The sequence below is a fragment of the Fragaria vesca genome, linkage group LG1 (genome assembly GCF_000184155.1).
Source record: "Fragaria vesca subsp. vesca linkage group LG1, FraVesHawaii_1.0, whole genome shotgun sequence".
Lineage (NCBI taxonomy): Eukaryota > Viridiplantae > Streptophyta > Magnoliopsida > Rosales > Rosaceae > Fragaria > Fragaria vesca.
This window is the reverse complement of record NC_020491.1, coordinates 21,897,250-21,920,953: the sequence shown is the minus strand read 5'-3', so window position 1 is coordinate 21,920,953 and position 23,704 is coordinate 21,897,250. Positions and strand designations below refer to the sequence as shown.

The window sequence follows — 23,704 nt, the reverse complement described above, 5'->3', positions numbered from 1 at the left end:
TTTTTTTTTTTCTTTTCTTCTGGTGTACGTGTATGTAGCTAGCTAGAGGAGGAAAGACGGAGAGAGGTTATGGAAATCACTCTCTACATTAATTGGCTTAAGGAACATTAACGTTTGGATCTGGTGAAGTCCTTCCCTTCCCTTAATAACCTAGCTAGTTATAAAAGGAATAAAACGAACATGCTAGAAATTAAACTTTCTTATGGATATTTTACTTGATAATTAATTAAGCATATGTAAAAGTGATAGTTTTTACAGTAGCTAGCGAGGTTCTTCCTCTTCTTTTCATATCAAGAAATTAAGTTGAGTAAATTAACACTTTTTTGGAGGGAATTAAATGGTTTACGTACGTGCTGCTTTCTCCGGATCCGTTTGGAAGGAAATTCTTTGTAATGAAAGCAACTATTATAATTAATTTACATTCACAAAACTGTTAGTTTTTTGTTTGTTGAGCAAGAGTGTTATCATGACTCGAACAGTAAACGCGAAAATAAAACACAAGAATTACTAATTGATGCAGTGTTGCCAATACGACCTATTAATTTGATCAAATATATATAATGGTCTAACTTTGAATCTCAATTATTATTTAATTCTTCTTTATTTCATATAATAAGCAATATATCGATGTCCATGCAGAAGGGCAAAATGCTTTCTTTCCATTTTGTTAGAACTTAATTGTAGATGGACCATACATGGGAGTCCTTTGGCTTTTTATATGAATTATGATAGGCCTTTTCCGAGTGAAGACAGAAACACAACGATGTCAATCGCACCACCAATATTATTGCGCACTTGTTATTAGCTTTTTTTTACATCTTACTTAAAGAGGAAGAAATCCTTTTCCCTGAGTACGCTCGACTCGGTTTGTTTCAAACTCTGCGTTCCATAGATAATTAGATAGCAGTACTGTATATATACACAAACGATGGTTTCTGGGTTTTGTGTTTTAGCTTTTCGTACTTATTTTTAATTGTCGAAAAAAAAAATGTTGTTTTCTTAACATGCAAGTTCTCTTGCTGTATTATATATTCTCAACAACTTAATTATTGCCTCGAGCCCTAAGAACCTCCATATGAATTTTTACACTATCAAAAAAACAGACGCAGTGCTTGCATTGCTTTGAACGATTCCATGATACACTACTAGGATTTAACTCTTAGGTGACGGATAAGATTCGTCGCTTAAGATCTACTTTTCATCGTCTAGGATTTTAGTCGACGGAAAGTCTGTCGTTTAAATTTCGTCGACTATGATAGAATTCTGGTATTATTAGGAATTCAAGGATAGGATTATGGCATTAATTAGGAAATCATGTAGTATAGTCGTCTGCTCTCAATTCAATAGTTTTTCTTAATAAAGCCATCGACCAAAACTAAAATCTAATAATACATATTACTCTTAGAATTGAGTTAAAGCCACAATTCAACCTTAGCATGCCAATCCAGCGTGGATTATGACTAGCTAGTTTGATACGTATGAGAATGTTAGTTTTATTAGGTTTATATTAGGCACATTGGTGTCAAGCTAAAGAAAAAGCTACTGATGTACCTTCTCATTTTTCATCAAAACAGCTAGAAAAGAAAATAGAAATAAAACCTTATCGAATTAGATAAACTACGATCAAAGTGCCTCCTAACTCAACAAGAGTATGACAATGTACGTTGTGCCAAAAACATAGCAACTTCATTGAAAAATTGAACCATATATATCAAAGGATTAATGTTCTTTTCCTTCAATTGCCTCGTATGTATGTATGTATAAAATGAGGGGTTGATATCATTTCTAGTGAATCGAAGTGTCTGCATTATTCTGATCGATGAGATTGGGTTCCAATTCTCCATGGCTACAATAACTCGATCGTAAAGAATGGGACATACTGAATTTAATGCCTAGAGCTTAAGCTCCCACACCACAACAAACCCTTGTGAAATCCCTACCCTTTTTTCTTTGTTTGCTACTTTGCAACGTATCTCTCGCAAAAGACTGAACCAGTGGAGGTGCAAGCTTTGTTTGTTTCATAAGTCATAACCAAACTATATGACGAGGGGGGACTGGGACTACTGGAAGGATGAGTTTTCAATTCACTCATGTCTTATTGATTTTATGGCCTTTTGTCTTGGTCTACTATCCCCTCCCATAAATTCCTCCATGCTATATGTTTTGACACTCAGACAGTGTCAGCATCAATCCCAGCCATTAAATTATAATCATGAATTGGTATCAACAAGAATCGGTAGGAGAAATATTTCATTTCATTCAACTGTTTTGCTTATCATAAAGAATTAAAACATGAATGAAACTAATTACGATTGATGTTGTTTACTTACTATATACAATCGGAATTAAAACTAGTTTAATTACTAAAATACCCTTACAAGAAAGGAAGCTAGAATTAATGTTTGTAATTTTTTAAGGTTGAGCAATTTGAAAATATTATAATTATGTGAGGATATTTTGGGAAGAAAATGTTGATTCCATAAGCTTGATTCTGATACTCATCCCCCCCCCCACCACTTGCTTATTCTTGATAAGCTAGTGAGACCCACACCCAATCCAATACCTTGATATGTTAGTAAACGCTGGAATTTACCTATCCGGAATCAATTCCGCCACTCTCAATTTCATTGCAATTGCAAGTTAGTAAACATGTCATAACTACTATTAATCATAGCCATAGAAATGTGGATACATGATGAAAACTATTTTGGGTCGAAATCATGATGAAAACTTTTTTCTTTTTTTGGGGTCGAAATCATGATAACCTGTTTGACCTGTGATAATTGAGATAAACAACACCAATAACGGTTTTTTTTCTTCAGTACATGGTTTGTGTATGTATATAAAAATGTTTTTTTTGTCTTCAGTACACGGTTTGCATATGTATATACATATGGATGTGTAAAATTATGTGACATTAATACATATATATGATGGTTCTCTCATATGAATATTTATGAATGACCAAAATACATTTATGTACTTGCACTAGGGTGGACTTCCAAAACTGAAACAGAAAAAAAAAAAAAAAAAAAAAACCCAAGTTGAAACTAGAACAGACAAAAGCAAACCTTATATATTACATGTTAAACCAAAATTATAACACCGGGGCAAAAGCCGAACTATTTGGTTTGGTTTTGTTTCTGATCAATAATGTTCAGCTGGTCAGTTACTGATTAAGAGATTTATCATACCAATCACTGTTAGATTTAGATATAATGGTTGAAAATAAAACAACTCTACTTAAAAATAATTCTTCTTACTATTGGATTTACATCCAAATGTGACTAAGCATGAATCTCTTGGTCAATTACTGATCAGGTGATCATGACTGTGTTTCCTGATTCACTATCATAAAAACCTAAAACCGAATCGAGGTTCAAATTCACCTCTAACTTTTTTTTTGATCAGTTAAACAACTAAAAATTTACAACTTCGTGAGTCAAGCTCACAACTTCCCACTTACTAATGAGAGACTATGCTGCTAGACCAAATGGTACCGGGCAATTGACCTCTAACTTACACCGCCGTGTATAATGAAATTTTGAGTTAATAAAAACGAAGCGTTCTTCTCAAAAAAAAAAAAAAAGTTGTTCAATTTTGACCGCTGTAAAATAGTAAAATGAAGTTTAAAAAAAAAAAAAAAACTAAAATGAGTAGAGGTAAATGACATGGTAGGAGTGAAAACTCAAACTCAAAAACCTCACCTACTGTGAAACAAATCAAAACAGTATAGTTCTCTGAGAGTCGAATCGCCGCCGCTCTCTTGCAGTCGCCGAGCTCAGATTCGAGAGACTAGGAATCTCCTCGTTCTCCTCTTCGTTTATCTCATCATAATCTTCGGTCTCCTTCTCAAATGTTCTTCTTCAAGCTCGGGTACGTTTCATCTTCCATCTCTGCTACTCCTCAGTTTCTTAATTCAAATTTGGCAGCTAATTGAGATTGGGTATGATATCTTTCTTCATTCAATTGTCCATCAAATCGAAAATTGAATTTTTTAAGTAAAAAATGACACACCTTCAAGGAAATTGGGTGCTTTCTTCTCTCAATGTCATTCAAAACAGTGTTAGGTGTGCACTTTTTTTTGGAAGAACTAACGTTTCGATGTGAGTCAACACCATACAATTTACCAGTCTATTACAATCTATTATCTCATTGTACATTGAAATGTTATAATAGGATCCCAATGCTGGACTCGACCAACTAAGAGGGTTGTACTGAGTTTATCTGCTGCTTTCTAGTTTGTAGGTGAAACAAAGTTATTGCTTGGATTTACTCAGGGGAAGCAAAGATGTCGTTCATGAAAGGAGATTTACTTACGAAAACCAGAAAGCTGGTCAAGGGCTTGGCCAAGGCCGAGCCTGTTTGGTACAAAGCCATGGAACAGTATGTCCCTCTTTCTTTCATTCTTTCACTATTTTGTTATTCTTGCAACTCTTAACCGTTATGTGTTTAATTGTGATGTTTTGGAATTTTCAGAGCACCGCCTCCAACATTTCCTCGTGCTGATGCAATTCAGAGGATCACACTCCCAGAGGATGTTTACGTAAACAAGTTTTTTAAGAAACATCCAGAATCCAAATATCAAGACACAATCAAGTATAGTTTTTCCCTTTTTATTTTTGTTAACAAAGATTCCTTTTGTCGTCCTCTCTCCATTTCATGTACTATACCCTATCAGTGTGCAGTATATTAATATTGTGACCTCTGTGGATGATTGGCGTGAGTGGTAATTCAGAAATCAATGCTCAACCTGACTCAGGCATTATGTTTGAACAGGTTTTCTGCTTTTGATCATCCTCCAGCTCGTATATTTGGTCTTCGGGTGCTTGAGTTGAAGGAGCAGGGAGTTTCTGAACAGCAAGCAATGGCGGTAGCTGATGTATGTATATGTATTTCCTATCCTCAAATATATGCTCTTTTTAGTACCTTCTGACTGTTGTTTCTTCTAGATGGAATACCGAGCAGAGAAGAAGGCAAAGAAGAAGGCATATGCTGCGTTGAAGCAAATTGCACGTCAACAAGGAAAGAAGCTTCCTCCCAACCCATATCCCAGTGCTCTCAAGGAGATACAAGTTCTAGAGAAAAAGCATGTTTATGACCGTTTTTACAATCCAAGGATTCGCCAGATTTTAAGGAAACTGCAAGATGAAAAAGCAATTGAGGATCAGGACAGAATGAGAGGGGATTGGGGTGGCGGTGGGGGTGGGGGTTCGGCTGGTGGTGGCAGTGGGGGTCAGGGTGGTGGTGGTTGGGGTGGCAATGGTGCTGGTAGTGGTGGTGGCGGTGGTGGTTGGGGTGGCCAAGGCGATGTTGCTGGCGGGCGTAGTGTTGGTGGGGGTGTCTGGTAACGTTTGAAGCGTCATCAGTTGAGATAATTTTGGTTAGTCAGCCTCCTTGGTTTGGTTAGTTCCTGAGATTTCTTCCAAAGATTTTTTATTTTTTTCCAGTAGTTGTCCTTGCATGATTTGCCATGCTGTTGCATTGTTGGTTTACATGCTTACATGCTTTGAAGTTACAAAAAAAAATGTGGATCTCACTGATTGCTAATTGCAGCAATCTTTCAGAAGATTATGGGATTTTCTGCAAGATAAAATGGTTAAGAGCTGTAGTAGGATACGTCTTGATTATGTGATTTGGGTACTATCTTAGGCAATCAACATAATACTTCATGTATGAACTTTTGGAAATAAATAGTTGGAGATCATGAATTATTTAACCTTTTTCTCATGTTCTACTGAAACTCCATATCTCTTTATACATATGGTACATAATTACATTTACATCTTTCTGAGCTACTATCAATGTACATATATGATCATTTTCGTCTATGGATAATCAGAATGATTACAAAAAGATAGCTGTCATCTTTTTCTAAGTTCCTAGTTTTAAAAGTACTCCTTGTGGGATTCAAAGCGTGTCTATGTCTTGTGACTGGGCTCAAGTAATAGCATCTTCAGCATTTGGCATCCCACAGTAGAATATCCCCACAAAATAACGAATTGTTAGATTCAGTTTATTTTGAATTCTTGATTTGACAAGAATATTATCTTCACTTACTGTCGAAGCTGGATGCTTGGAAGCTATCATTGTAAAACACTTATTTCCAATAAGGTCTAGCAAAATGAGTCATAGCCTGCAAAGCATTAATGTTGAAAGGTCATTTATGGCTTAGCAATGTAGTCACCCGTTATCGCATTCTGGTCACAGATAGGATGTCGACTCCATGTTTGGCATGGTTGAGAGCTTGGACCATGGTGATTAGAGTCAACCTTGCGTCACCCTCTTTGTAGACAATCGTAAGGTATTGGTGAAGTTAAGTCTGACCCTGTAAGAGAAAAGCACAAGAGAGTCAGGAAGTACATCCCTAAGGCGATATAACTATGTTCTGAAAATATTAGAAATGCATTGCTTTACTTTGTGATCCATATCTGTCACTTCATCCATGACTCATTTAAACCACTTGCAATCGCCAAGTTCTCTGGTAGTCCAATAGAAAGGAGCATTTGCGATCCTTTGTGATTTCTTGTTTTCAATGGGTGTCTAGTTGATGAAGTAAAACTATTTAGGCTACCTGATGATGTACTAGTTTATGTATTTGAATCCTATGTCATAAATGGATACAATCTTAGTTACCAAGAAGAGAATATTAGATAGTGAGAAACAACCTACTTAGATCTTATGAATCCTGCCAGTTGTTCTTCTGCTGTTTGTGCTGTTTAGAAGAACAGGGGTAGAAATATGTATTGTACTTGTATCCTGGTGGCTTGCACATGATTTTGCTGATATGATAACATTTCCGGGTAGGATTGAAGCCGGTGAAAGGATCAGAACCGCCTTTAGCATCTACAAACGTCTCAAATACTCAAAACAGTAGAGGCATACATGAGTGTTTTCAGTGAAGTTCGGTGAATAAGTGTTTTGATCTACATGTTGGGATTCCGTGCTTTACAACATGAGTAGAAATGGAACAGAGATGTACATCCATGTCTGGGAGATTTAGGAAGGCATATACGAGTGTTATTGGTAGCAGTTCATAATTGAGCCACAATGTGTAGTTGTTGCTATTGATATTCAAATTTCTTACAGTCGCCTGATACCAACTTGTGGACAAAGTACAAACAGGTTCCATGGATGAGTAGCAAAACGTAGACCAGACCTTTGTAAGAAATAATCATCCTACAAGATCAATTTAGGACAGAATTTGGATTTGATTTGTTTGGAAACTATTTTTGTTGTTCATCTTCATTTCTGTTCTGTTTTTACTTTGTCAAATGGATGCAAGTTCTAAGCAGCCGTAGACTCTCATCTATCAAATAGCCTTGGAGGAGGCTCACAAGATGAAAGAACCTGTCCTCCTGGAAGGGCTACATCTAGCTTCACACACTAGGTTCCAAGCAATATTTGGTAGCATGGAGAAGTTATTTATATGAATTTGTTGGGCCACTTCAAATACACCGGATGAAATAAGCAGACACGATTAATACCTTTAGATACAGAGGTCTTACTTCTTAGTATCCAGATTTTTAACGTCAAAGAGCTACCAAACATCTTGGCCATTTCTAAAATAGTCAGACTCTTGATCGAACCTTGTTCCATATTTTAAGATTAATCACTTAAAAGACTTGCTGCAGATAGTTGCACTGATGTGTATCCTTTGAAGAAACTGATGAAGTAAATAGCCAAATCTATTAGTGGTGATCTTTTGGACCAGAAAAGGCATGGCATGCATATCAATTGTTGTATTATGTGTAGCACTTGCAGAGGCATATGTTTTATTATAAGCATTTCTCTACTTTCATTTGCATATCCTTCAAGTACACAACCTTTTGTGAGGACTGCTTGGTTCAATTTTTGCCATCATTCATGTTCAGAACTCCAATGAGTTGTGAAGGAAAGTCGATGCGACAATAATTAACGATTGAGATGTGAGTTGTGGCATTATTGGGAGTGCCAATATCTTATCATTAGAAGCAAAATTCATGTCCAGATTTAGTGAACATGTTTCTAAATCCACAAGGACCTCAAATCAAGTTTCTCCTCAAAACATGATTTGTTTGAGGAATTAGAGTTCCACCAATACAAGAACAAGCTCTTTTCTCTTGCTCTGCCTAAATCTTTTCTAAGTACCCTAAGAAGCAAAAGCAAAATACTCGTGTTCATCATCAACACTTCTTTCCTGTACAGCTATATCTCACAGACTGGCCCTCATTGATTTAAGAACAGGGCCTAATTCTTGGTCTTCATGTTGCTGTTGTTGTTGTTGAGATGTGAGCCGATTTACTAATCTATCCAAGGCTTCTTTCATCCACCAGTGTTGACAAACTTCTCTTGCTTCCTGTGCACTCATCTATGTATAACACAAGCACAACACACATAATCAGCAATTTGAACAAAACAAGGTCATGAATGACTAAACAGAAAGAAATGCACTTCTATCAGTTAATTTGTTCATGCATACCCATATTCTTTGGCGCAGATTCTTCTCTGGCCAGAAATCTAACTGCTCCTGAACATGTAATGGGAACATGTAACCTTCATAGTGAGCATCATGGGATTTGCTCTTGAAGCTCCACTTACCCAATTCACACTGGAAAAAGAAACTCACAGTTAAGTAACAAAAATACCAAATACTGTACTGATCAGTGAATAATACCACTTAACAAATTAGTAGCAAAAGAAAGCGCACTGCACACTAACCTCAATGGTTCCTCGCACCCCGGCTTCCTCCAGCGTCTCTCGAGAGGCTGCCCCTTCCTTGGATTCATCTAATTCCCACCCTCCCTGTTATGAGTCAATTGAAAACTGAGTGATTTGGATTCAATGGAGTGCAAGAACTCGAATAGTACCAGAGCAACTGTTTTGAACAAGTAACTTTGGGTACCTTAGGGAAGAGCATCCCTTTGCCCTTTTGTGAAGTAATCACAAGAACTTGTAGTTCTTTTGCACCATCATCCTTTGAGAGACTCTGCTTGGCCATTTTGTATCTATATGGAATACATCTGCAACAGTAGTGACCTCCATCAGTAACCAAGCATATATAGATGAATGTCGGTTAGTTTTTCTCCTTTATCAGTTAGTATTTTCCAGCCAGCTACTGTTAGAGTGAAAATCATCCCTACCGTGTCATCTAAGTAAACCCAACTTCACTAACAGTTAAGCAATGCACTACTAATATAAATCCTCTATCCATAAACAATCAATGATTCGGAAAAAAGAAGTGATGAGCTTGTAAATATGGAGTAAAGAGAGTGAGAGAGAGAGATGGAGACGAACCCTACGACTTGGCGACGACCTTTGTTGTAGCGCTGCAGGTGCCTTCCTGTGCGAGAAACCATGTTTTCTTGAGATGATACCACAGCTACCATGGTTACGGATACAAGAGATTCTTTGGAGCTAAACGAAACCAGCAGGCCGGGGTCTTCCTTATATAATAAGCAATTAAAACAGAAGGAACAGAATCCTTTTTTTTTCTTTTCTTCCTTGGAAATCAAAACCATGGTATAAAATAAGAAAATGGTAAATTATTAGTGGTGACAGTGATTAGGAAATGAAGTATTGGCCTTGGTTTAGGATGTCTTGTGTTTTCTGGTATCCCGAGAAGGACAGCTGAACCACCCCCTAATATGTTAATGGGAAAACAATTGAGTAGCATTATTTACTTCTGCGCTTCCACCCCCTTCCAGCAGGCAGACCACCTCGTTTCAATGTGCTCGTTTAATTATCGTAATCCTTCAGATCTTATTATTTTTACTAAAATTTACCCTTATAATTTTTCAGAGTAATCCTCTAAGATCCCATTTCATCAGGTAAATTTCATTTTACCTGTTATAATTGTCCTCTTGGAAAGATAAGTAGAAATGACGTTTTGTTTTGATAAATTTAGATTTGTAGACATAATGGATAAGAGGGGAGAGACGGATAAGAGGGTGATTTAGAGGCAAACGGCAAGTCGGAAATGGGGACCATTTTGATTGGGACCATTTCATTGTTTTGTTTGTATCTGATGAAGGTTGTGGCACGCATTCGAGGTGTACGTGTCTATGACACATAACTTCACATTTTTCCTCGCTTTGTTATCAACCATACTTCTTTTACTTACACAACTATTTACCATTTACTTTCTTTTCGAAATAAATACGGGCATATACACAGGACCTTTCTAATGAGGGATTCATTTTTTGTTCATTTCTAGGGATAGGCTCACACCATTAGATCTGTTTTTTAAAGGGCTTGGATGGTTGAGATTAAAACTAAAAGCTTAGCACTTATGTCAAACCTACACCGTTCAAAATCATTAAAAATAAATCCCTCATTTGGATGACTTAACCATCACCAAATTTTTTGAAAATTTACAGAAGTGATCTACTCATATAGCCCAACGAACTGAACGGTGGAGATTTGATTTTGTGATCGAAAAGTTCGTCAAATGATCTATCCCTATAAATGAACAAAAAAAAAGGATCCCTCATTGGAAGGGCACTGCGGGCTTATAACCCATTTATTTATATATATATATAACACTGTATTTTCAAGCCAATAATTTCAAAAGAATACTTACCATCCCAAAGCAAAAATGACTAGCTAGATTTTTAAAGTAGGATCAAATTCGAAGACGTACTCATCCGTCACAACAAGTGGCGGATCCGGCCACTGGCTTGACTAGGCTCAACCCCAAGTCAACTTCACGTTTTTTTTAGTTTTTTTGTAAGATATTGGTATACTAAAATGACGCTATTATTCACTCTTAATTAGTCACTTTTGGTTAGGTTTACGTTGTGCGAGTGGTCCCTCCTCTTTTAGTGAAGGTGTTGGCCTCCTCTTTTAGCGAGGATTTAGGTTTTTGTAGGTTGGTGTTAGGGTCGTGTCGTTGGTGTGTCATGGTTATGGTGTCGTTTCCATAGACTATTTTAATAAAGGTTTGTTCGTGGAAGAAACCTTACCCACCAGGCACTCAAAACTTTTGGCCGACCTTCTAAATGAATCGAAAACTTTCCAAATGGCTTTTGTCTTTTCAATTGTTGGTGAGTGCTACGACTACTCACGCCTCCAGTACTCTAGTGTTAATCGAAATAAGAGGCCTGCATTTCTAGAAAAAGAGCATGCCAAGTACCTTAACTAAATCAAATCAATAGATAAACGATTTATATTCATAATGATAAATCATAATTGTTACTATCTTTATAATTTTTTAACTTAACTACACTTATGTTTTACCTTGTCTGTGATGTGTACGGAGAAACAAATAAAAACCAAAAACGCCACTCCTTTTGTACAAATTATCACTGCTATATTCAAGATAAAGCTTAAAAGTTTTGTGAAAGTTACATTGTAATTGGATTTTATTTTATTTTTTATTTTTATTTTTTTTATAGTGAAACGAAAGGAAATCACAACGAGATGCCTCTTGGGCAACGAAAGCTAAGCGAAACGCCATAAAACAGGAACTAGGGAGCATCTTCATCCACAAGTTGGGGGACGGAAGACCATGACCAGAAGTAGCAACCGCAACAGGTAAGAAGTGGGTGGGTATAGAAAATGTTGTCAAAACTATCAGAAAGGTGAGCAATCTCTCTTATAAAAGATCTGATGTGCCAGGAAGTGTCAAAGCTACATTGTAATTGGTTGAGAAGTGAATATTGCTACTATTCTGATTGAATTGCAGAGATCTTGGGGTGTATTGGGGTTTGAATCGAGTAGAGAGAGTTTATCAATAAACTGTAGTTGTATTTTCTCTAATTGATCATAGTCAAATGTCTTGATGAATTGGTAAATGGACATAGATCAGAAATATTGATTTAGTGAATAGTGAGCCACTATAAATCTTTGTTTTCATTGTGTTTGCTTTCTTTTTAGTTGTTTAGTTGCTCGTCTAGTTTTCATATCAATATTTGTTCGATACGTTCTGCATAACCATTTTAGATGTGACTTTATTCATAGCAAGGTAATGGGGCTCGCAAGAAGGAGACACTCATCTATACTTTTCACTCTTTATTTCTATAGAACTTGTAATAAGTAAACAAGTCATCAAAGAGCGAACGGATAAAAGTTAACTAACCATGGCTCTTTTCTTGGATTGAGCCTCAATGGTGGTCTGGATTTCATGTGGTCTGTATGATGAGATCTGATTGGCATCTGTTAATCATTACAGGACTTGGTTTTCAGAACCCAATTAACCAAGAGATGTTGCATAATGAGGACCACAAAAGAGCAAATAATGATACCATACTTCTATGCTTTTCAGCCAAATATTTGAAAGCTACAACAAGCGACAGACACAATATCATGGTAAACCAAGTAGCTAAAATCTTGATGGATACCAGTGAACGGAGTGCAGACCATCCAAAATACATCTCTCGACTCTTAATGTGCACATCTGTACAAAATCCGCAAACCTACTCATCAGACCATACAATTCAGGCAATGATCATTGCACTAGCTAATGGATAAATCTAACATGCCAACCCAAACAATTTAAGGAAACTAATCAGAGCCATCAGAATCGTCATCAGATGTCACCCCTGAGCTTTCTTCCTCTTCATCATCTTCCGCAATTGTGGGGGCTCTAATGGCAGTAGTTATCTTGCTCAGTGCTGCAGTCTTGCTTACTCTCTGCGAACGAGAGCTCATAGCCCCAACACTATTGGGAACAACAGAGGTGGGGGAACTATCTTCATCAGAAGATTCCTCCTCTTGCCTGATTTGTCTTCTGCTACTTGTTGGTCTGCTTGAGCATGGAGCTGGGGTTTGAGGCATTTCTGCTGATATGTGTGACTCCAAGTTGAATTTTAGTGCTAACCTTCCTACAAAACATAAAACAAGAGAAATTATGGAAATTTTAATAGTAGAAGAGTTAGCAGTCCCAAACAAGAGGAAAATAGAGTTAGCAGTCCCCAAACAAAATATGGTCAAGTGATTGCACGCAAGCAGGCCAACATAAATTCAGCAGTGAAAAACACCTAGCATATGTTTTAGATGAATATATTCCTGTTTACTTGCACAAGTTATATTGACCCACAATATGCCAACACGACACTTCACATGCAGAAAACTAAACTTGTGCAAACAGGAAAAAGAAGAAAAAAAACCTTGTCCAGACAAAAGAAAACATTCAAAGAAGTGGGATACTGATAGTATTGCAAAGAATGAAATGATAGGATTGAGAATAGGGATACATGAAGAGATCAAAACATATCTCAGTAATTAAAAAAACTTCAAATCATATTTCTAGACTTAATACATGAAGAGATCAGTAATTCTAGGAAAAAAAAAAAAAAAAAAAAAAAAACAGTAAGGATTTACCAAATATAAGATTAGCTTGATCTTGTGACATTTCCTGGTCAGGATGTTTATCTAATGCCTTGAGGCGGTCAGCCATTCGCTTTAACTCCTTCACAAGATCTTTCTCTGCCGATACAGATTCGGCTACAGGATTTAAAAGCCTCCTCATTAATTGGATTGCTTCTTGTTCTGATGACCGAAATTGAAGTAAGACAAGTATCCTACATAGTGCTGACACATATGACTTCTCTGCAGGAGTCTTTTTTGTGGGGAAGGCTGCCACCTGTATAAAGCAGAAAGCCAAGTAATTCATAAGTTTAAGGTTGCAGAAATCTTCAATTAGAGGGCCTAAAGCCAGTGCTGATGGCATGTTTTAACCCAAGTACTACAGTGATCTATCCTAAAAAATTTAGGATATATGCAAATACATACCATCCAAAGTACATCAGATTGCGAAACTAAGTTTTGGAATTGTAGTGAAATTGCCTCAATTTACCACATAACGTTTTTTTTTTTGTCAAAAATACTGACCAAAAAATTGTAAAGAGTACAAGTGTACAACCTATGGTTATCATAAAGAAATCTTAGGCTGATTCATTATGTTTCATTCAGACAGATCGAATATGATGTCGGAAAAGGTGGCTATTTTTTCTCAGTATTCATCTTTAGGTAAAACAATAAACTATGGCATTATGGTAATAAGTGACGGCATAAAAAATCCTCTTTCTGAAAGATAGTTGCCTCCTTTTCTATTCCTCTTTGGTAATGTCTTGGCTTATTTTTCTACCCTGTTCTTAAACAATAAGATCTGACATGCTTCAGGCATTTAAAAGTAGATTTCCATCTTTAGCAAAGCCATTTAAGTGTTTTTTAAGAAGGGTTAGTATCTCGAATGGGACAAATAAAACCTCCCTCAGTATGTATGGTCTAAAAGAACAGCTTCAGTACATGGAATATTTTGGAAAATTAGGAGAACTGAAATATTAACTTCTAGCTATGGGTCAAAGTCGAGAATTGACCATATCGTATGAGTAATTCGATTCCATAGTTTCAAATTTACCTCTGTGGCTATACGTATTGCAAGCCCTTCCTCCCCACTCTCTAGTGGAGGTTCCATGGTGCCATCTATAACTTCTGGTTGATCCCTAGTGTTTCTCTGCTCCTCAGACTCCTTTGCATATAGAGGAGCCTGCATCATCTGCAGCATGAAACGTGATACTTGGACTGCACGTTTACGCATATTAGACACCACAGATGCAGAACCTCCAGCATTGCCATTGATACCAGGCCACATAGAACGCATGACCCGAATGAAAGCCTTCGATATACACTTCTGCATACAGGTAACCACTTGATTTCAGGCCATAGACTAATAAAAAATTAATTTGACAACATTTGCAACCAAGTGCACTACTTTCCTTGTGATTGGCCGAGAGGGAAGGGTAATGCTCGAAGAACACAGATAAGCACTGTTTCAACCTGGATAAAAAGTAATGTGATCAGTGAGGAGGATTCAATAGTAAAATAAAAAGGTACAAAGAAGGCACAAATCAAGCTACCTCTGCAACTCCTTAGATTCATTGCTGAAATACAAGGTGATGAGCTTGGATAAAAGCAAAGGATTTAAACAAGCAGGTAGGCTTTGGTAATTCTCACTTAGAAGAAGGATTTTCGCAAAGCCCTCCCCAAGAGCACCTTGAACAGACTCATTGTCTTCACTTGCTACAGAATTGTCCCAATCATCCTTAATGAGTCCAGCATACAAAAGATCAAGCAATCTAGGATTCGAGTTCCCATCCATTTCAGAAATGTCTAAGGGGCAAGAATACATCTCATAGTCTTGAAGTTGTGATGAAATGTTCTGGCCCATAGTCCAATCAACTTCCTGAGGCTGATGCCACATTCCAAGATCAAACAATGCCTTACAAGCCAATATGCTGATTGGAGCAGGGCCCTTAACAAAAGATAGCTTTAACTGCTTTACTAGTTCCTCACTAGGCCTTTTCTCTAACAACCCAAAAAGGCCAAGGCACCTAACTGCAATCCTCTGCACGTCCAAGTGAGAATGTTTTGCCTGCAAATTCAGAATACAGAAAAGTAGTAATTCATTCAAAATAAATAAAATAAAAAAACAACAGTAGCAGTTAAGTGGTCCGTGGAGATAGAGATGAAGAACAAAAACAAAAAACAAAAAAACAAAAATAACTCTATCCAGAAATTCATAATGCTACATCACATATCAAACCATATTAAGCACATATTCATTGGGTAAGTTGCATCAGTTCATAAAAGAGTATATTTCAGGATTATTTGAATCTAGGATCTAGATTTATTACAAACGCAAGTTGCATAGATAATTGAACCTTAGCATTTCACTTTTCCCTAACAGCATCTTACAATAAATTTTGGAAAAAAAAAAAAAATCACTCTAAAATTTAGCCACCCTGCTATCTCTTCAGCAGAAGACGAAACAATACAACAACTTAAAACCAAAACCAGACACTCATTCAGTCACTTCCAAGTCTTTAAGAATTCGGCAGGAATTAAATCAAAGGATTCTATCATTTAAAAGTGACAAAAATTAAGTTCAATACCGCTGGAAGCAACAGAGATTGCAGCAGTTCAGTAGGTTCAATAGCTCTCCCTTTGATCCAATGATATGATCTTGCCTTCTCTAAGCAAAGGCCGAAAACAGCAAGACAGTGCATCCACTGCATAAAATCTGCTGTTCTCTCCCTGCAAGGGACAGCAAGCTCCTCTACAACCCTAAGAACAACGTCTTCAAATTCACCACTGGCAGCATGCACCTTGCTTGCCAACCCATATACCGCATCAGCCCAATCTCGATCACCACCAAGATTTATGCCATCTCCTATAACAACCATGTTCCCATACTCATCTGCTTCATGGTCGAAAGGCTTATGGAGCAGTTCCAGCACAAATGTACTAGCAACCTTCCTGTTTGAAGTATCTGAAAAATCAAGCATTGCACCAAGCAATAGTAGTTGTCGACATGCAAAGCGATAATTGGAACCTAAAAGCATATTATCAAGTTAGGATATGGAGTTGGATATAATCAATATTCTTAACCAAGTGCAGCTTACACCCACCTGCACAAATGTGAGATTTGACTAAATCTATATAATCAGATATTGTTGCTGGCAGAATTCTCTCCAGAAGGTCATTGTTGTCTGTAGCTTCTGCAGCATATACTGCTGCTTCAGTTCCCATTGTAGAAGCAGCATCAGAACCTTTCTCCTGTCCAAGTACAAGTTCCAACTCTAAGTTACTAAAAAGCAAGTTTACTAAATTCAGTATATATCTAACTTCAACAATAGATCAATGAACTCCTAACAACATTATTCCCTTAACTTGTAAGGGATGCCCATTGAACTCTACTCTAATTTATAATTTTAACACATAACATGACATCAACACTTAATAGTAAAGGAATCAAAGCAAAAGAAAAACATTCTAATTTCGCATAAGTAAGCCAAAGTGCCAAACTACTCAAGCAAACTCTCTTCCTCTTCTATTCTTGTGAGTGAATGGTAGGACGTAAAACATAACCAAATAGTTAACAGGAAAAGCACAGAAATAAATAAAAAATAAAATAAAACAAAATAAAGGGAAGTGACAGGCAAACTTACTTGTGCCGCCATCTGCAGGTGCCTACATATCATCCTCCAGTACAGTGCAACCTCCGCTTCCATCAGTTGGATGTTTGGTGTGCACCAATCAGAGACTTCTATAATTAGATTGAAAAGCATGACCACCAAAACATGGCTAACTTCTCTAATGTAAATTTCTATATAATGTTTTCCAAATCTTTGGTAAAGCACCTAAGCAGTTTAGTTACTCAAAGAATGGGTTCCAAAAATCAGCTCAATGAACTGATACAATCATGTTTAAAAGGTAATTTTGTACAGAAGTGTACAAAAGATAGAAGTGTACAAAAGATAGCTAAATCAATGTAGTTAGAATTTGTGAGTTGTGACAAGACAGATCACCAACTTATATAGTTAGATGAGACCTTTGAGGCTTAAATCGATTTTTGTGCATCAGAGATTGGAAATGGAATTTATAACTGTATATACATATGTATATATATACGTATCACTTTTTCCTCAAAATAATCAAAACTAGAAGAACATCCAAAACTAATATATAAGTTCAGCAAAGTCTAAATGGAAAGACTTTGAAAAGAAAAACAATAATAACAAGAAAACAAAACAAGACTAGACCAGTTAGTGAAAACGATGTTCAAGTTCTCAAGAAGACCAGCACCTACAGTCCTACACCTTCAGACATTTAAAAACAAGCATCTTTAAAAAGAAGCCATTTAACTCGTAAAAAATATTGGAGAACTGTAACACACCTTGAGCTCTTTCACTGTTAGACGATATGTACTGCCGGATACTGTCACCTTCAGGTACTCTAATTTCACCACCTTTTAGCAAGGCCCCTGCTACAGACTCCCCAACCATTTCATAGGTTTCCACATCAAGATACTTGAGAAGTACTAAAGGATCTCCATTGCAGCACTTATTTAGCCATTCATCTTTCATTAATTTCAGACACTCCTTTGAAACAGCAGGAGAACGATCATCAAGTCCCCTCTGAAGAATTAATGTTCTATGCTTGATACTACAAATCAACCAAATGACAGTGAGGAAAAAATCAAAAGTTTCTTTTTATAACGAAGACAAATTCCACTTAAAGCATAGATAATATAGTTGCTGATTGTAATACACGGAGCAAATGTATGCCAATACAGTACTTAAAAGAGTCTCCGTTGTTAAAAAAACAAAGGACTAAAAATGATCATTACTCATATAAGAGTAAATCAAACTATTCTCCCATATTTTCCCTCGTTTTTCCCATTTAGACATGTTCATTCTACTTGATTAGCTTTTTTTCTATTTCCAAACTGTAGTAGCATCCCCCATGTTTTCCATCAGCTATTGGAATATAGCTGAAAGAGGTTCAAAAAGAGTACTAAATTGGCATTGAACCATAAGATTACCTGAGGCTTTGAAGAGGAAATTTACTGGCTAGAACACAGTATGCTGCTTTTCGCACTGATTCACTGACATCTAATGTGCAATCAATGATTGCTTGAGCAGTTGCATTTGAAGGAGGTAGAGATAGCACTATTGTCTTTCGGACCTCCTGCAGAAGTACAAATGTTGGATAATAAGCAACAAGTTTCCACCGAGTTATAAGTACATCCATAAGAGGGTAATAAACCATAATTATTAATAAATTATATTTATTTCTATTATTTTATATCAGTAATACAACAGATGCATTACAAAAATATGAAAAATAGTTTTCTTGAGTGTCTAGAAATTACAATTCAAATTTCAGTAAGAAAAAAGTATACTGAAATGTGCCTAAAAAGCATACTAGTGTTGTATGTTATTGTTTTTCAAGTCTGTGAACAGCAAAAAGGAGAAAGGCATTGTACTTCAATTTACCAACTGCACTACAGAACATTTATATATTTTAACCAGTAGGAGCACTCACCACAATTTGTTCTATAGGAAGCATCTCAAGAAATAAATCAACAATATCACTGTTCTCGCAATCACTTGCAAAACGTGAAAGAGCTCTAACTGCAACTGTACGAATCGCAGGGATCTTATCCCTTGCACGCAACATCATATAGTCAATTACTTCATCCCACAGTTCACTGCTTACTTCTGCATCATCTGGTAATTGCATAATGATCTACAAAAACAAACTTTTAATCATGCGAAGAGGGGCACGGAATATCTGTGCGAGAACTAATGCAATCATGGGGGAAGATTATTAACACTCTAGTCAAGCATCAAAGAAGCTAGTGACTTCTCACCATATAGATTCAAATTTAAAGATTTATTCAAATGCTACTTACATAACTCAGGTTAAAAACGGCTCAAACTTAATACCTTCAACAAAAAATACCTCAAGGAAATGAACCTTTAGAAACTTCAAACCAAGTTTCAATTTTCAGTAACAAAAAGTATAAAATTGAGAAACCCTAATTGCATATCGAAATTCCGAGAATTGAACAAAAAGGCTTACCTCGGAAATAATCTGGCAGGCGCGGAACCTCGGCGTCCGGTTAGAAGCGGTGGAAGCAGTGAGAAGGAACCTGAGGAACTCGTCCAAGAAAGCCGCGTGGCCTTGGTCAGGGTCTCTGCCGGCAGCGAAGGCGGAGACGAAGCGAACGACGCGCTCGGCGGAGGCAGCGCGTCTCTGAAAGGCGAAGAGCGGGAGTAGGATTTTGCACAAGGAATTGAAGAAGACGGAGGACGACGCCGTTTTGGAGCGGAGGGCGTAGAGCTCCTTGCACTTCCGGTGGTGGATGGCGTTGGAGGCGCGAGCCTCGTCCAGGATTTGAGCGATCTTGAGCATTACAGGCTTCTCTTCCTCCATGGCTGCCTCTCTCTCTCTCTCTCTCTCTCTCTCTCTCTCTCTCTACTACGTACTACTACGTACGTACGACGCTTCGGCCTTCGGGATTCGATTTTTGAATTCGAGCGCGAGTTTAAACCTAAGTCGATCCCAATCCCCAACTTTTATGAGAGCCCAGTTATAACAACAATTTGGGCTTTGTCCATTGACTTTTAAGACAAAACTTTTTTATTATTATTAAAAGGACATTCACTATTAATCACAGGGTGATGTTATTAACACACTATTTTTTGTTATTAACACACCTCTTATAACTTGTACTTACAAATCTCCCAAACAAAATGGGAATAAGGTATGTTCACTTAAAACATGTCACGCACTTATTCAATGAGCTTACCAAACTAAAAATAAAGGTATCCTACAACAGTTATAAACATTATAGTCTGACGGAGATTGTTGATAAGATAAAGAATTCAAAGATACGACACAAGAGAAATAGTGATTCACCTTGCCTCGGAAAGCAAGGGACCAAAAGGCTACTGAATTTAATGTGATTTAGAGCCCCCTCAATGATAGAGTCCCCTTTTTTTTTTTTGAGAATGTAAATAAATTTTATTCAAAGAGAACAAAGTATTACATAACACATGAATTATTGGTGGAAGACAGATTGTCCCACTCGCTTCCCTACTATGAGAACAAGTTACGGGTCTATCACTCTATTAATGATATCTATGAGTTAGTCGGGCCCAGTCCCTAACCAAATATGATGCCCCTCAAGTCGGGCTACACTAGTTGCAATTGCATGAGCCACCCCATTAGAGCAAATGCACCCATTTTGTTGGGTTGGAGTAATTTTCAACCCAGGTTAATCTACTATTCATCCAAATTAGTCTTTGGTCCTCGAATGTACAATACAACAATGAGATCAATATGAGGACCAACAACTATTCACATTTAAAAAAAAACATTAAACATGGTTACTTGAAAAAAAAATGTAGGTTGCCTTTAAAAGTGATCCATCAGATTTTGATCGAATGACCCAAATTAAAGACATGTTTGGGTGCAAGTGGCAGAATCATTGTCATCAGTAGGCCAACTAACACATATTTGGGCCCCATAGTTAAATTGGTTCAGACTAATATCTAGGTTAATCTTCATCCCATGCTTTAATCGGGTATGGGCTTCACATAGGACCCACGTTTAACCCGGTCCAATTGTTTCCTAGTGGATTGCGTTTTTAGTCCTCTAACTTGATCCAACCCTCAAACTAACTCAATGCTGCATCTGCTCTTAGCACTTCTAGGAACATGAACAATGTTTTGCACTCCAACAATCTCCAGCAAAGACTTCACTTTCTCTTCTAGAACTCCTTCATGAGCAAATCCCCATTAACCAACCGAACAGCCTCCATGCAATCCGTCTCCACACAAATAAGAAACCAATTTTGTTCATCTATCAATTTCAGCAACAAAATTAGAGCTTGAAGCTCAGCTGAGTACAAAATTACATAGTTTTAATATATAATCATCTACATTTAGCTTTGTTACTTCCTATATTTTGTTCATTTTTAACTTATAATTGTATTTTTAGGTACTTTTGAGTCAAATGGTTAATATATATATATATATAGCAAAAATGGCACAAATTGGAGTATTCATGTTCAACAGGGAAATTTATGTAGCTTAAAAGAGACTAAAAATGGCGCGTGGACCTTAAATGGAAGATGGAAACCGTCGAGACCCAGTAAAGGTGCGCGCACCAACCTTCAGTTTATAATTATCAACATTTGCAATTGAACCAACCTTTGCTGAGTTTTCCACATGGCTTTGCTAAGTTTAATTAATTAGTTCTTGATAGTGATTTTATCTGTGAAAATTCATTTTGCATCTGTGTTATCATTACTTATATTATCATACGAAATTCCTTTACTCACTAACTGTCTCATCAAACTTTGTTAATTTTTACATAATATATATATATATATATATATATATATATATATATGAGCCAGAAAGCTTCTGTACTCGATCGAAGCTTTTTTCATACTAGTGGACAAGATGATATCTATGGAAAATAGATTCCACGAATTAGATGGTCCAACTCAGTATTCCAATACGCTTTTTTTCTTCTCTTTCACTAATGGCAACGATATCTTTTGATGACTATGTATTTAAAGGCAAGGGCCTATGACAACTTGTCAAGTTACTTTGGCATCATAGTTTGCCTTGTTAAGAGAAGAGAACTAAATCTGCATATACCTCAATAGGATTGGATTTGGCCTAAACTAAGAACCTGGCAAATCAGGCAAAAGTTTATTTTCCAGGATTAGGAGCATCATGTTCCTAGTTAGTAGTACCCTCTGTCTCAGTGTTTGGCATCAAAACCAAAATGCCAGAAATTCAGTTTGTACGTTGTGGTCATCGATTGGTAGTAAACTAGTGTAACTAGTACATTGTTACAAGTAGAATGAATATATTCCCTGGCCTAGGAGGAATAATATTGCAGATGGACAACTGGGTTTTATTGGAAATGGTGGCAACCACCACCCAAAGAACCCAAAACTTTGCTTCTTGTAACTATCATCCACCACCAATGTCCATTGCAGAGATTACTGTAAATTACTCTTATATACATGTATTTATACGTATACCCCTATTTGCTATCTATACATGGATATAAGGAGTGAAAGGAAAGCCTGCCAATTTGGCACCAGATGCCAATTTTACAAAATAGGATAGGATAGGCCAAAGACAGAGTGACAAACACAACTAGGACAGCAGATAAAATCTTTAAGTGAAAAATATTTTGTTGGTTTACTTGTTATCTGCTTTGCTAGTGTACAACAACAAGGCCAAGGCCTAGGCCCAGGTATGTGACTATGACTAGGTCATCTTTGTCATCACCAACTTACAACTACAAGGCTGAAGACCAATACTAGCTAAGCTATCATTTTTTATGTCCCATGAAAAAGCTGCAAAATACTTCCATAAAAAATCTCTTCGTTATTTACTCTTCTATATTTTATATTTTTAAATCGAACCATTTATATTGGAGAGCGTAGCCGTTCGATCTCGCCGGCATGAGGGGGACGGGTTTAGCGGTGTGAGGTGAAGGGGAGAGTGTGATGGTTATGGGCGACCCGGTTTGTTTTCAATCTAGGCCGATCGTTCCTACTACGTACGCTTGCTGCAAATCAGGTAAGGTGTTTGGACGAGGAAAAAGACGACTTGAGTTTTGATGGTGGCCGGCGTTGTTGGCGGAGCGGCGGACTGGCGGCCAAATGCAGTACTGCTACTTAGGTCGTCGAATCTCTTTCGTCGGCTGCCTTTTGGAGTCTAACGGCTGGGGTTGGGCCTGGGCCTCGTTGGGCCTAGGTTTGGGTCTTTTTTAGTTTTTGTTTTTCTGTTTTTCCTGGCTGTTTGGTTTTGGAGTTTGTTTGTTTTGTCGTCCCTCCCTTGAGCGAGGGTTTAGGGTGTTGGTTGGCTAGTGTCGTTGGTGGTCATGTTTGGTGTCATGTTTAAGGACGTTTGGTGTTAACGTCGGTGTTTTCTTGTTGTCAATGTAATAGGGAGGTTGCTCTGCATATATGCTGATTGTTTTGGTGTATAGTGCTTGGTAGGGTTGTTTCTTCTTGAGGTTGGTTGTAACTGCATATATGCTGATTGTTTTGGTGTATAGTGTTTGGTAGAGTTGTTTCTTCTTGAGGTTGGCTGTAAGGAGGTATCGAGGCATCTGGCTGGGGTTAGGAGTATGTTACATTTGGACATTTTTCGGTTCATGTTCATTGTAATCGATGGTATGTGGGTAAGGAGGAGTGTGGGAACTTGTTGTCTACCACTGAGATCTCTCATAGTTGTAATGGTTGGTTTTAGAATAAAATTCAGTTTACCTCATTGTAGTTTATAGGTGAATTCATGTTAGTCCCTAAACTTTCAATTTCATCAGATTACCCCCCGAGCCCTTGTTTTTCTGTTTGTCATCTCCTATCACTCATGCTCCATCCAATTATGACGTTGAAATT

General features: G+C 37.2%; 4 protein-coding genes across 4 annotated transcripts in view; 1 reads left to right on the top strand and 3 right to left on the bottom strand.

Annotated features, from left to right (window-relative positions):
- The window catches only part of LOC101309592 (cysteine-rich repeat secretory protein 60-like), a 1,467-nt gene extending 1,359 nt beyond the window's left edge, over positions 1-108 (bottom strand). The window contains exon 1 of the mRNA XM_004289541.1: positions 88-108. Within this exon, the coding sequence (XP_004289589.1) occupies positions 88-108 (21 nt within the window). The remainder of the gene's footprint in view (positions 1-87) is intronic.
- A 4,148-nt stretch (positions 109-4,256) lies between these two features.
- LOC101305986 lies at positions 4,257-5,719 on the top strand. The gene is made up of 4 exons (XM_004288568.1): positions 4,257-4,386; positions 4,480-4,599; positions 4,780-4,882; positions 4,953-5,719. Exons 1-4 carry the CDS (start codon positions 4,292-4,294, stop codon positions 5,349-5,351), a joined length of 717 nt encoding a protein of 238 aa, XP_004288616.1. The 5' UTR covers positions 4,257-4,291; the 3' UTR covers positions 5,352-5,719.
- Positions 5,720-7,930: 2,211 nt separating this feature from the next.
- Positions 7,931-9,473, bottom strand: LOC101306860 (nudix hydrolase 17, mitochondrial-like). The gene is made up of 5 exons (XM_004288571.1): positions 9,277-9,473; positions 8,885-9,002; positions 8,701-8,784; positions 8,462-8,590; positions 7,931-8,350 (listed from the first exon to the last, which is right to left on the bottom strand). Exons 1-5 carry the CDS (start codon positions 9,366-9,368, stop codon positions 8,195-8,197), a joined length of 579 nt encoding a protein of 192 aa, XP_004288619.1. The 5' UTR covers positions 9,369-9,473; the 3' UTR covers positions 7,931-8,194.
- A 3,010-nt stretch (positions 9,474-12,483) lies between these two features.
- On the bottom strand, positions 12,484-19,704 carry LOC101309299 (condensin complex subunit 3-like). The gene is made up of 12 exons (XM_004289540.1): positions 19,351-19,704; positions 18,811-19,014; positions 18,308-18,453; positions 17,660-17,928; positions 16,932-17,029; positions 16,392-16,539; positions 15,876-16,315; positions 14,841-15,355; positions 14,696-14,760; positions 14,342-14,631; positions 13,303-13,564; positions 12,484-12,803 (listed from the first exon to the last, which is right to left on the bottom strand). Exons 1-12 carry the CDS (start codon positions 19,702-19,704, stop codon positions 12,484-12,486), a joined length of 3,111 nt encoding a protein of 1,036 aa, XP_004289588.1.
- Positions 19,705-23,704: the final 4,000 nt, after the last annotated feature.

Bases quoted from the DNA above. Each gene is read 5' to 3' on its own strand.
- LOC101306860 (XM_004288571.1), bottom strand. From the start codon at position 9,368: ATGGTAGCTGTGGTATCATCTCAAGAAAACATGGTTTCTCGCACAGGA. The intron at 9,003-9,276 runs GTTCGTCTCCAT...CTACTGTTGCAG, and splicing joins GGTCGTCGCCAAGTCGTAGG to ATGTATTCCATATAGATACA. The intron at 8,591-8,700 runs GTTAGTGTGCAG...TTCTTTTTCCAG, and splicing joins GGGTGCGAGGAACCATTGAG to TGTGAATTGGGTAAGTGGAG.
- LOC101305986 (XM_004288568.1), top strand. From the start codon at position 4,292: ATGTCGTTCATGAAAGGAGATTTACTTACGAAAACCAGAAAGCTGGTC. The intron at 4,600-4,779 runs GTATAGTTTTTC...ATGTTTGAACAG, and splicing joins AAATATCAAGACACAATCAA to GTTTTCTGCTTTTGATCATC. The intron at 4,883-4,952 runs GTATGTATATGT...TGTTTCTTCTAG, and splicing joins AAGCAATGGCGGTAGCTGAT to ATGGAATACCGAGCAGAGAA.
- LOC101309299 (XM_004289540.1), bottom strand. From the start codon at position 19,704: ATGGAGGAAGAGAAGCCTGTAATGCTCAAGATCGCTCAAATCCTGGAC. The intron at 19,015-19,350 runs GTAAGCCTTTTT...TTGTTTTTGTAG, and splicing joins CCTGCCAGATTATTTCCGAG to ATCATTATGCAATTACCAGA. The intron at 18,454-18,810 runs GTGAGTGCTCCT...GTACTTCTGCAG, and splicing joins TTCCTATAGAACAAATTGTG to GAGGTCCGAAAGACAATAGT.